This window comes from Copadichromis virginalis, linkage group LG5, assembly GCF_057382275.1.
Source record: "Copadichromis virginalis isolate Kocher_CV1m ecotype Utaka linkage group LG5, C_Virginalis_male_GT1.1, whole genome shotgun sequence".
Lineage (NCBI taxonomy): Eukaryota > Metazoa > Chordata > Actinopteri > Cichliformes > Cichlidae > Copadichromis > Copadichromis virginalis.
In genome coordinates this window covers 26,348,803-26,361,627 of record NC_140622.1, presented here as the reverse complement: position 1 = coordinate 26,361,627, position 12,825 = coordinate 26,348,803, and the positions used below count along the sequence as shown (strand labels likewise).

Sequence of the window (12,825 nt, the reverse complement as noted above, 5' to 3'; positions counted from 1 at the left end):
GCAGTAACACCTAGTTTAAGCCATATTTGGTTTTAGGTAAGCACCTGCTTATCAGTTCTCCTTGAACCGCCTTTGTGTTGACTTGTTGTTAAAAAAAATATTGACCCAGGAAAAATTGTTTCTCTGAGGATCTCCATTTCTTGGTATGTTCTAAATGATCTGGACATAACACGTTCATATTAAATGTGTTCAAAATTTCAAACAGTGAGGCAAACGCTTACATCGTTAAAGCTGTTTATTATGTATAAGTGTTAAAAAAAAAGTGATGAAGTGAAAACAGTTGTTTTTAGTGCTAAAATCCACAGAATTATCAAGTAAATCTGTCTCTATAATCAGCTTTATTGAGCTTTACAAGCTCTAGGTCTTTGTTAAGTCATCCAATCCACTACTTCACAGTTCATCATCATTCTCATTTTAGAACGAGGCAGAGTGAAATATTTGAGAGGCAGCCAGAGACGATTTTTGACGTGCAAGTCATGGATCTAAAAATAATTTAATTAGCCATAGCTACAGCTGATAAAATCTGCCAGCAACAGTTGTCATCTGAGTAGAAAAAATTAACAGTTGCTTTCGGGGGGAAAAAAATGTACCTCTGTTTAAAAGTAAGGATTTGCAAAGAATGCCACATTTAAGCTAAGTACTGTGTCACCATACAAGAATTTCAAAGGCTGACACGTAAAAGATATTTAATGATTTCTCTGATGTGCGGATGTGGAAGTTGTCTGTGTAGTTCATCCAACAGCAAATTTAATATCTATGGGATTTTGGACAGAGATGTGATGTGATTGTGAGGGCGAGATGTGCATTTGGATTCAGTTAATTCAGATCTTTAATTAGGTGATTAACGAACTTCATTATTATGACTGCACAATTCGAGCATATCAGAAGTACTTAATGAACACACTAAATAATTAGGTGCAGCTCATACAAACACACACTAAGTTAAACACAACAGGGCATCCGTGAAACTTTTATACTTAAACCTGCAGACAGAAGACAAGAGATGCTGAGTTGCAGTCTCCTGCACCCTGTGAACACTTATCAACTTTCAAACAAGCTGCCGGTGAGGTCTGACAGTGGCCGTGTGTGTATCCTGTAAGTGAAGCTGTAATAGAAGGATTAAGGACTCTGCTGTGGTGACGTTTTTTTTCTCACCCATAGATCTGTCAAATGGCTGGGTGTACGTGATGCTACTCTCGCACTCCCACACATAGCAATTAGTGTGCTAGCCTGCCCATACTTGCGCAGCAGCCCTGTAGAAATTGACACACGCTTATGGCTTTCATACTATTCTTTAATTATGCCCCATATTGGATTTCAGTTGAGCTGATTGTAGCAGCTGATCTGCATGTGATAAGGATCATTAACAGACACATTATGCTGCTGTATAGAAGTAAACATGAAACTCAAGTCAGTGTTTGCAGTTTCATGGTGATTCATTGCAGCTGCAAGTGCAGTCGGAGCCTGCAAATTTGTAAGTGAATGACAAAGAGGAGAAGGATAAGGCGAGTGTGTGTGAGTCTAATATTCTGCAGTCTGCAACTTGTAGCTGTGTTAAAAAGAGCAGAAAGAGTTTTAGTAAATGTGTCACATTCCCAGAGAGCCATCGTAAACATCAATTTCATTGGCAGCATGTGAGCGCATCACTCATAGTGACGCACCACTAAATAAACACATTTCAAAAGAACAGTAATGCTATTGGTCCAGTCAAGACATTGACTGGACCAATAATAAAGGACATACACAAATTCAGTAAGCTGGCCATTTAACCAACGTAAACATCACCATCTAATAGGCACAGACGTACATTCACCGGCTGCTTTGTTAGTACTGGACTCCCTTCTGCCTTCAAATTCGCCTTAATTCTTCACTGCATAGATTTAACAAGGTGGTGAAAACATAACTCTGAGATTTTGGTTATTATTGATGCAATAGCATCCTAGAATTCCTGCAGATTTTAGGCTGCAGATCCATGATGTAAATCTCCCATTCCACAACATCCCAGAGGTGCTCTGTTGAACTAATATCTGGTGACTGTGGAGGTCATTTGAACACAGTGAACTCATTGTCAGTTTCAAGAAACTAGGTGTGTTGGAAGCATCCATCAGAAGATGGGCACACTATGTTCATAAATTTGTGGACAGGGTCAGGAACAGTATTCAGAAATGATGCTCAGTCACTACTAAATAGCCCAAACAATTTAAAAAAAAAATAAAAATAACCTTCACGCAATTACACCGCCCTGCAGGATGAATCCAGGCTTTTGTGGTGTTTTCTGTTGTCCAACTTTTGTGAACCGTTGTGAATTTTAGCCTCAGCTTCCTGTTCTTAGCTGACAGGAGGTAGTACCTGGTGTGGTCTTCTGCTGCTCTATCCCATATAGTTACAGGTTCAATGTGTTGTGCATTCAGAGATGGTCTTCTGCGTAACGTGGTTGTAGCAAGAGATTTGTTGAAATACTGCTGTCTTCTTCTCAGCTTGAAGCAGTCTGGTTATTCTCCTCTGACCTCTGACTTCAACAAGGCATTTGAACTGCTGCTCACTGGATATTTTCTCTTTTTCAGAACATTATCTGTAAACACTAGAGATGGTTGTGTGGGAAAATCCCAGTAGATGCGCATTTTCTGAAATACTGAGACCAGCCCTTGCAGCATCTTACTTAAATCATCTTTCGTCCTCATTCTGATTGTCGGTTTGAATCCCAGAGAGTTGTCTTGATTATGTTGGCATGTCTAGATCTAAACTGGGTTTTTGGCATGTGGCTGATTTGACATTTTTGTTAAGGAGCAGTTGAATACGTGTACCTAATAAAGTGACCATGATTGTATACTGACTGGATGACAATGGCAGGTAGAGATAGTAATAGATTTCTACTCAGTCCAGTTTGTTTCCATTCACAATTACGAAATGTTTCATTATGAACCATTTGTGTATTTTGATGATGCCATACATATTCAGAACTCTAGAAAATCCTGACTGCAGTTGCATTAAGTTAGTTACACATACAAATGTGCAGAGAAAACCAAGGTTTATTTATTACTCTTAGAATTTCTATCCTTGAGAATAAAGGTCAGAGAGAAATAATTAACATTGTGCCAACAGGAAGATGGTGAACTGAGAGAAACAAGCAAGGTGGCAAACAGCAGGAAATCAAACCACAGTCTGTTGAAGCAGCCCTGCATGCTGTTACTTTGAGTCATACAGACCTATCTCATATATCTTACATGTGGTCAGCCCAAATTGGCTGCCACATTGCTTTATCACATGTTGTAATGATATTATAATCACTTTACTTTAAAATATTTCCTCTCTTTGTGCCAGTTCTATAGAGATATCGCTCACATTGGTCCATACTGTTGTATTAAGATTATCAATAAGTATTTAATAGGGGTGCAACGTTATTCGTATTGATATTGAACCGTTCGAAACAGTGCTTTCGGTTCGGTAGGCATATGTATGGAACAATACAACATTTGTAATTTATTTTATCAACTTTCCTTCTGACGATGCTGTCTGTGTTGAGCGCTCAGTGAATCTGCGTTCGACTACTCCGCCTAGGCTGCACTGTTGAGCGCAGATCCACTGAGCGCTCAACACAGACAGCATAGTCAGAAGGAAGAGCGCAGGGCAAGCTAGCGAGACAGAAGTTAAGGTCTCCTTGCAACATGGACCCCCCCCCCCCCCATTCAGATCTGGCGTTTGGAATTATTTTGGTTTTCATGTGACGTATGACCCTGAAGGTAAGCGCGTCATGGACTAAAGTAAAACAGTATGTTGGATGTGCCATGCAATGCTCAATTACATGGGTGGGAGCTGGCGTGTTAGCGCAGTTAGCTCGTTAACGTGTTGGCCGTCTAGCCCCATGCACGGGCGATCAGCGGTAGCTCGTTAACGGAGATTTGCCGTGTTGTGGCGTTAAGGTCATTTCAACGAGATTAACCTGAAAGCACTAGTGGGAACACAACGAATATGACTGCACATTTACGCCGACATCATCCTAGTGCAAAGACCAAAACAACAAGCATGCTACTACCTTTAGCCGAGTCATTTAGACAGCTGTTAGCACATGATTCTCCTTATGGGGACCTGATATGTTTAATATGCTGCTGAGAATATAGCCCAGAAGAAGCGGATAGTATAGCTTTTATTTTGGAAAGAGACATTTCTCTGTAATAAACTCTCTTTTCCAAAGATGAGTGATTCCTCAATCAGATACAGGGCTTGCAATATCGCTAGCCCGACGTCCTGTATGGAACGCCAGGACTGCCATAATGAATTAATTAAATACGCCATTAAATAATTAATTAAATGTGGCAATAATTAATTAAAATTGGAATTAATTAATTAAATAAATAGTTATGACACATGTAATTAATTAATTATTGACACATTTAATTAATTATTTATGTATTTCACATTTTAATTAATTATTGACACATTTAATTAATTAATTATTGACACATTTAATTAATTATTTATGTATTTCACATTTTAATTAATTATTGACACATTTCATTAATTATTGACACATTTAATTAATTATTTAATGATATATTTATTTATTTCATTTTGGCAGTCCTGGCGCCTGGCTCTCATCATGAAATAATTTTATCTGTCAGCCTCACCCATCAAACTCAGGGGGCGGGGTTAACGCTGATCGAGTCAAAACCATTGCTTTGGCCTGGTGGCCATTGTTTCTAGCACACAACAACCGGCATGTGGAAGCTAACAGAACTGAGCTTTGAAAAACCCTGTTTGTGTGTTACCAAATACCGTTTTAATATTTTTTTAGCCGAGAATGTAGTGGTTTAATCTTCATGTGTCTGGTCGGTTTGTCAAGATACAGCCTCTTTGCAAAAGTGTTTCGATGATTTCGGAGATGTCTGCCCAGTCTCACGGCAAAGCGTGGGATAGACCCGCTCGCCTCACAAGCAATCCCACCGACAAAGCGCAGGCCCCGGTACACAGCTGTAGTAACCCCCGCTGACTTCTTTTACTGAGGTTATATTTATCGGTTTTATTTCCTGATGTTCTTATGTGTCCTACGTGTTTCAGTCACCAATTCTGAATTATAACTAACATTAAAAACATGTTTAAGGAGGAGAGAGAGCAAATAAATCTGTTTAACATCTGATCTTTGGGTTTTTGTTCAGTAATCAGCGTGACCTGTGTATAAACACATAAAAGAGATAACGTTGGTGTTTCCGTCATGTAGTAACTGCTGGCTTTAACTGTACAAAGGTTGTTCGACACTATGAAACACATACAGACTTCATGATGTTCGGCTAATATTTTTATTGTGAATATTAATCATGCTGACCTCGCTCTGTACACCACGCAGCGAGGTCAGCATATCCACGATATCCTCAGCTCCATGAGTTAACACAAAGTTTCCCAGCTGACTATCTAACTGCCAACTATTCCAGAGACGTGAAAATATACAGCATAAAGAAAAGTGTAAGAGACTCAGCAGCAGATTAGAATAACAGTTATACATTTAATAAATCACCAAATGAATCCAAGAAACGAGCAAACCTGTTCCGACAATTTGAATTTGTATTCCCTCAGCTGCAGACTCGCTGCTGTTTAAATGTTTGAAAAGGAAGATTAGATATAAAAAACGTCAAACATAGACTCAGTCTGCCTTCACATTTGATATGAGGCCAGCACGTATAGTGGCCTCAGCTATTACTGAAATACACGTGCTATATCATGAACTATGATATAAACAGGGAGGTCCTATTAACATGTTTAGTTTTAAAGGACACCTTCCTGCCTTTAGTCTCATTCATGAGCAGTATTAGTTTTCTTCTAACATCCAGAAGTCTGCACAATGTGTTTCATAGTTTGTAACAAGCCTTTGACAGGTAAACATAACATGACCGAAAAAGCAAAAAAAAAGAAAAAAAAAGAGAGAGAGTGTTGACATAAGAAGAGAAAATTCTCTCAATTATGGAGACAGACAAATGGTTCATTTATGTTTGATGTGTGTTTATTCCTCCCTAAATATCGTCGGTGAAGTTCGCCATGCATGTCAGATTTTCCTGCGCATTTTTATACCTCTGCCAACAGAGAGAGAAAAAAAATCACATTCTAACAGACAGCTGGTGCTTAGAATACAGTTGAATAACTATTAAAAAACAGATGATATTTAGATGATAGTTCAGTCTAACACATGTGCCAGTGAACCATTAAACGTCTGTGAAACTATGCAGTTATGAAACGTAACTTTAACCTCAGCCAAACCGATTTGCTCAGTTGTAAATAAAACAGCGAAGTAAACGTGACCCGACAGACAGAACCTGAGTGAATGAAGTCCAGCGTTTAACCACTGAGAGCTAAAACTCAGCTGAGGTTTGAAAGCTGTGTGCCGGTGATTGGACATCAGCCGCTGATAAAGCTGTTCGCCTATAAAGTGCTCTGTAAGGAAACGAGCTCCAGCAGCTCTGCGCTCGGGGAAAACACTATATTTACTTATCTTGTGCAGAAAAATGCGCTGACATTGCGTTATATCGAGCACCGGCTGCCCAGTTAAACTGTGACTATCACCAGGTAACTAGGCGTGTTTCTTGAATTAGCAGCAGGTGTTAAACAGCTGACAGATGAGGAGGAGGATGCATGCAGGTAAACTGAGGGTCTGTTGAGCTGATCGCTGGTTTCGTGAGAAAAATGTCAGCTCGTTCTTTATGTTACAGAAGCACAGAGACACAAGACCAGGCGGAAAGAGACGATCGTTCGGTGAAAATGAGAATCTGCGAATGCAACATGTGGTGTTCCACATGTTGCATTCGCAGATTCACAGGAGTTCCAGGTCCAGAGTGGAATATGTAAACAAACCGGTTAACGTAACCCCCTCGGTGCACTCTGCATGCTAACTGTTAGCAGAGCTAGTGAAATCTCTGAAAACATCTGAGCACTTTTGCAAACATGTTCTATGTTGACAACCTGACCAGACATACGGCGCGACACTCGCGGCTAAAACACTGTTAAAAGTGTAGCTGGTGACAGAAAAACGGGGTATTTTAAAACTACACCACCACCATTGCTGCTTGTGATTTGATCTGCATTCTGGGATAACTGGCTGCCCCAAGTCTACACAAGCAATCGATTTTCTAGGATCGACCTGTTTTGACTTACTTTGCACGGCAACCAATCAAATGTTAGAGAAGCTGCATGGGCAGCGTTAACCCCGCCCCCTGAGTTTGATGGGTGAGGCTGACAGATAAAATTATTTCATGACGAGAGCCAGGCGTCAGGACTGCCAAAATGAAATAAATAAATATATCATTAAATAATTAATTAAATGTGTCAATAATTAATTAAATGTGTCAATAATTAATTAAAATGTGAAATACATAAATAATTAATTAAATGTGTCAATAATTAATTAATTAAATGTGTCAATAATTAATTAAAATGTGAAATACATAAATAATTAATTAAATGTGTCAATAATTAATTAATTACATGTGTCATAACTATTTATTTAATTAATTAATTCCAATTTTAATTAATTATTGCCACATTTAATTAATTATTTAATGGCGTATTTAATTAATTCATTATGGCAGTCCTGGCGTTCCATAGTCCTGGGGCTAGCGATTTTTTCAGTCGGGCTACCAAAATCTATCTCTTCCCTGCCCGTCGGGCTATTGTAGGAAGGAAAAATATATGTCAATGCTTTTGCATTCTTTCAGAAATGTAGCTGGGTAATTATGTCAGTGGCATCGGTGAGCCACTGTCAATATGTGACATATTGAAGTCGCGTTTGAATTTGCGCTTGTTTTTTTGCTTTCACTTTGCAATCGTGCGAACTGTGTATAGAGAGCGACAGCACTGATCTGTGAGTGATGATAATTTGTGCACCAATTCCTCTGACATCGTCTTATTAATTGTTAGCTTACTACGCAAACATGACAAGTGAAATCTCCCGCAGCTTAAACATGTGAGAGGTTGATCGCGCAGAGAATCGCTGAGCTTATGTGAGTGAGTGTGTAAAAGCATTTCAGTTCTGCTGAGCCAAATAAGACAGGTCAGGGTGAAGAAGTGACAGCCAAAGAAAAGCTTACCACAAAACGGAGAAGTTATGACAAATCAGACTATAAGGCAAAAAGAAAGTGCAGCTTTATGGTTTCATGGACAAAATAATTTCTGTGGCTGCAATATGAGCTATATAACCAGGGCTGCACATAAGTGGTCCGCAGGTGCGCATTCGCTGTCAAAATAAAAAACACGCACAAGGGTTAGGGTTAAATTTAAAAACTGTACTTTTGAGTTAAAATATATATTTATAATTTTAATAAATGACAAATTAAAAAGGCATGAACATTTTTTTGTATCGAAAAAATATCGAACCGTGACACCAAAGTATCGAACCGAACCGAACCGTGAATTTTGTGTATCGTTGCACCCCTAGTATTTAAATCAAAATCCGATTGTAACTGCCTGTTGAAATTTCTCTAACATGTTACACAGGTTAGCTTGTTTCTAAATATTTCCATAGCTGAAGAATATGTTTTGGTTTCCAGTGGTGCCATTTTGCAGGAATTCAAGAACTATCAGAACATGTTTGCCAGCTAATTGCCATTGTAATTTTTCCTCTTGATTGTACTGGCAGAAGAAATATCCTTTCTATTTCTAAATGCCATTGTTAGATATTTCTTAACCTTATTCCTTAGCTTTAGCTGAAATTTTTAAAAAAAAGTTACCAGAGAAATACAACTAGGGTTTTTGTCATTTGATCAGTTATATGAAATTTGCTTCAGGAACGACTTCCCTCCCAGCCATTATAGAAGGGGAAGTAACAGCGGTTACTCTTTAATGTCCTGTACATAAGAGCATGTAACTCTTTGTCTTTAAGAACCAACTGGATCTTTGATCATGTTTGATTGTGTCAAGGATAGCAGCTGTCGCCTTGGTTTTAGTTGCAGTGTTCTTAACAACCCACTCCTGTGTCCTTATTGCCCCCTGCAGGACGATGCCCAGCAGCTCTTTGCCCTGGCTGCAGCTGCTGAGGAACAGGGCATTCTCCCTGATGACTTGGCTAACGTGATCAGGCGACTGTGGAGTGACAGCGGCATACAGAGCTGCTTTGCAAGATCGCGAGAATACCAGCTGAATGACTCGGCGGCATAGTGAGTGTGAATTTGTGGGCGGATATTTTTCTGCTGTGATCTGTTAATTAAATGCAAATTTACTGATTTTTACTGTGCATAGTCTCAGGTTTCCACCATGAGCATCTTCTCCTGCTCGTACGTCAGTCAGTATGCATTCTGTTTACACCAGACGCTATATTAATCCTCTACAAATGGAAATGTGACTAATTGGGAAATTTATCAGTTGTTTTCATATACAGATGAAGATTTGTTTAAGAACTAAATCACTACATTTGCTATTTCAAAAGGCATAAAGGTCGAGAGAGTTATAGTTTGAGATTTTTTTAAATTTATTTTTTGGAAGGGATGTGCAGTCCCTTCAGCCTCGGTCATATGTGGGAGCTTTGAACCTGTTTGTGACTTCTCCTGGGAGTCATAGAGACAGGAAGGATTGTTCACTAACTTTCATTTAGTGATTATTTCTCCCTCTCTGGGTTTGATTCTTTAATACTATAACCCGATAAGCAGAGCACCGAATAATTTGTCTTGGGGGAGTGAAAAAATTAGATTTAAAAAAAAATGTGTTTACTTCAAGGAAAATTAGCTTAGAAGTAAACTTTGAGAATTGATAGTTCTTATAACACCCTCAAGTGGTCATTTTTTATTGGAACATGCTGATTAATTTTGTGGCAGCGCTATGTAAAAGTATGAAATGTTGCTTTATGTGATATTTCCGCAACAACTCTGTCATGCCATTTAAAAAATCTATTGTAATGGCTGCTGTGCTGTGAGACAAAACAAAAATTGTAGTCATTTGTTATAGTTATAGGTTTTGTTAACTCATTAATTATTCTGTAACATTTTAAGTATGCATGAATGGTTTGATCAGCCCGATTGAAATGGTGGATATATATCTCAGTTTCTCTGTGAAGTGTGGGCTGGCTGGGCAAGTAAAGCTCCCAGTTGGCCTCGGATGATGATGCAATGCTTGTGTAAGCCAGGCAGTGTCAAACATGGTGCTTTCACACTCCCCTACTGACCAGCAGTCTGTCAGATAGCAGAGAAAATGCAAAAAGGACTGAGGGGAAGTGAGAAATATGAGTTGTAAATTTTGACATAAAAAACAAAAACAAAAGAAATTACCTTCTTTCTTGGATAGTCTTTATAATGTTTCCTTTCCCCCACATGCTTTTCATATTGAATACTGCTCTTAAAGGCAACATGTCTTTAAAAAACAGAATAATATGATGGAGAGTATGACTGTATTTCTTATCATGTGATAATGGGTATAGAGATGGGGTTTGTTCTGCATGCTATGATGTCATTTTACTCCAAAGGCCTATACCAGCTTAACATTGTAGAGATTGTGTTACGTTGGTATCAGATTTTATTTTTTTAACCCAGTTGATGGCATCGTGGGAGACTGAAGGCAAGCAGTAAAATAAAGAGATCTTTAGTATGAACTTTGCAAGGCACTGAGGTAGCTGGAGAAAAAAAATACAATAAAATCCATAAAGCAGTGCAAGCAAACCAACTGTGAGGAGCTTGCACAAGAAACTGAGGAAAACACTGGAACTAGTCAGAGATGAGGGTAATGACCTGACAAAGACTGGGGGAAAACAAGCAGACTATATCCACATCAGGAGCGATGGATAATAAGACACAGATAAAAAACAAAATGAGGGAGGCAAAAGGAACAAAACAGGGAAACAAATGCAACAAAAGCATCATGAGGAGTTGAAAAGGACAAAGGACTCACACAGGCAAGCAGAGGACACAGACAGGAAATACAGAAGGGATGTGGAAAAGGAAAAATCACCCAGGAACATAAGAGCAAAAATTAAAGGTAATAATAATGGATACTTTATTGATCCCCCATGGGGAAATTACTTGTTTTTCTCTGCATTTGACCCATTCACTCAGTGAAGCAGTGGGCAGCCCACTAAGCAGGCGCCCGGGGAGCAGTGTGTAGGGACGGTACCTTGCTCGGGGTACCTCAGGGTAGCCGTTAAGTGGATTCGAACCGCCGACCTTCCGATCATGGGGCGACCACTTTACCTACTGAGCTATCCCTGCCCCAGGTGTAATATAAATCAAGCATCACACCACAAGTACCATGGCAAATTGGAGTGATGATGAAAAATGTGTCATCGCCCCCCCCCCCCCCCCCCCCCAAAAAAAAAAATGCATTTAATACAGAGCCTTACAGCTTGTGCAGTATTACACACTTCTATTGCAGGAGATGCACAGCTGGTAAACTGAAATGGACAAAGAGAAAAAGACATCTGAGATGCAGCAGCGTACTGCAGCAAATTATAAATGATTAAGGTCAGCAAAGTAAATGTGCAGACGTGTTTTCTCAAGCAGACAAATAACTTCTAGAGAGATCTTAGGCAGAATTAAGCCAACAGATAACTAGTATTCAGTGTAGCTGTTGGTCTCTGACAAGCTCAATTTTAGTAATGAGTGCGGCCGAGGCAGAGTCACAACCAATATTCAGTGTTACCATCTGCAGGAAACTCGTTGGCCGGAGGCGCTATAGCACAAAAATCTTACAACAACAGAATCAATCAAGAGGAAAATATGCTGCAAAACCAATTTCACATATACAAACTCAGCCATGAGTTCTGCACTGAGTGAATACTGAGTAGATGTAGCTGCAGGTTTTAATCTGTTGATGAAACACAGTGATATACTTCTAGCATTGTATCTACTGAGAGGGAATATTAAATATCAGCATGATGTTACACACCTAGAAAAGCCGTTTTTAGGCCACATGAAAAGATAGCAAATATGAAATGTTTGTGGATATAATAACTCGCATTACAGAGAATAATAATCAATTTTGTTTGTAGCTGGTCAGCAGTTTTATAGTGGTGATTTATGAGGAAATGGGCCACAAGATGTTTTTGTTGAGTGGCAAGTGAAACAAACTGATAGCAAAGCTGAGCAATAAAAAAAAGCCAGAAATAATGAAACTTTATTTTTCTGTTGTAGTTCTGCAACTCTAAACTGGCTAGAGTGAAAGATGCACATTGCATTTGACTATAACTTTACTGTAGGACCTGATTTACACACTTCCTTTAAAAGCACTTCAGAAATCAAAAGTTTAAAGCTATTCAAGTGACTCAAAAATTGCAGTTTTGGGTAGTGCCTCAGCAGCCACACGCCTTCCTGTTGTTGTTTTTGTCTCTCATTTGTTGCAGATTGTAAAGTCATTTTGAAACCTTGCTCTCTCTCTTTCTGTCTTAAGTTACCTGAATGACCTGGAGAGGATAGCTAAAACAGATTACATTCCGACCCAGCAAGATGTGCTACGAACTCGGGTTAAGACAACCGGCATTGTTGAGACTCACTTCACTTTCAAGGAACTCCACTTCAAGTAAGGTTCAATATCAATAACCTGTCAATTAAAAGTGACATATTTTTTAAACAAAATAAATATATAGATGAAAAAAATATATTATAATTTCACTTTGTCACAATTGGGTTGTTGTTTTTTTTCACGTTTAAACTTCTTTAGCCATTTGCATTGTTTTGTGAGAGTTCTGGGACCCTCACTTGAAAGTTGAGCCCCCTCCCCATAGGCAAGAGGCAGGGTACCATAGGTCATAGGTCACCAATCTGACACACATATTTGACTTTTAGTGGGATGCCGAACATAATTTGGGAAAAGCAGTAAGGCAAAAATGTCACTTGAATATTAGATATGGGCATGTTGTCATTTAAT

At 39.0% G+C, this 12,825-nt stretch overlaps 1 protein-coding gene across 1 annotated transcript in view; it reads left to right on the top strand.

Annotated features, from left to right (window-relative positions):
• Window positions 1-12,825, top strand: part of gnai2b (guanine nucleotide binding protein (G protein), alpha inhibiting activity polypeptide 2b) — a 53,171-nt gene that overhangs the window by 35,797 nt on the left and 4,549 nt on the right. The window contains exons 4-5 of the mRNA XM_085457061.1: window positions 8,974-9,134; window positions 12,349-12,477. Of these exons, the coding sequence (XP_085313187.1) occupies window positions 8,974-9,134; window positions 12,349-12,477 (290 nt within the window). The remainder of the gene's footprint in view (window positions 1-8,973; window positions 9,135-12,348; window positions 12,478-12,825) is intronic.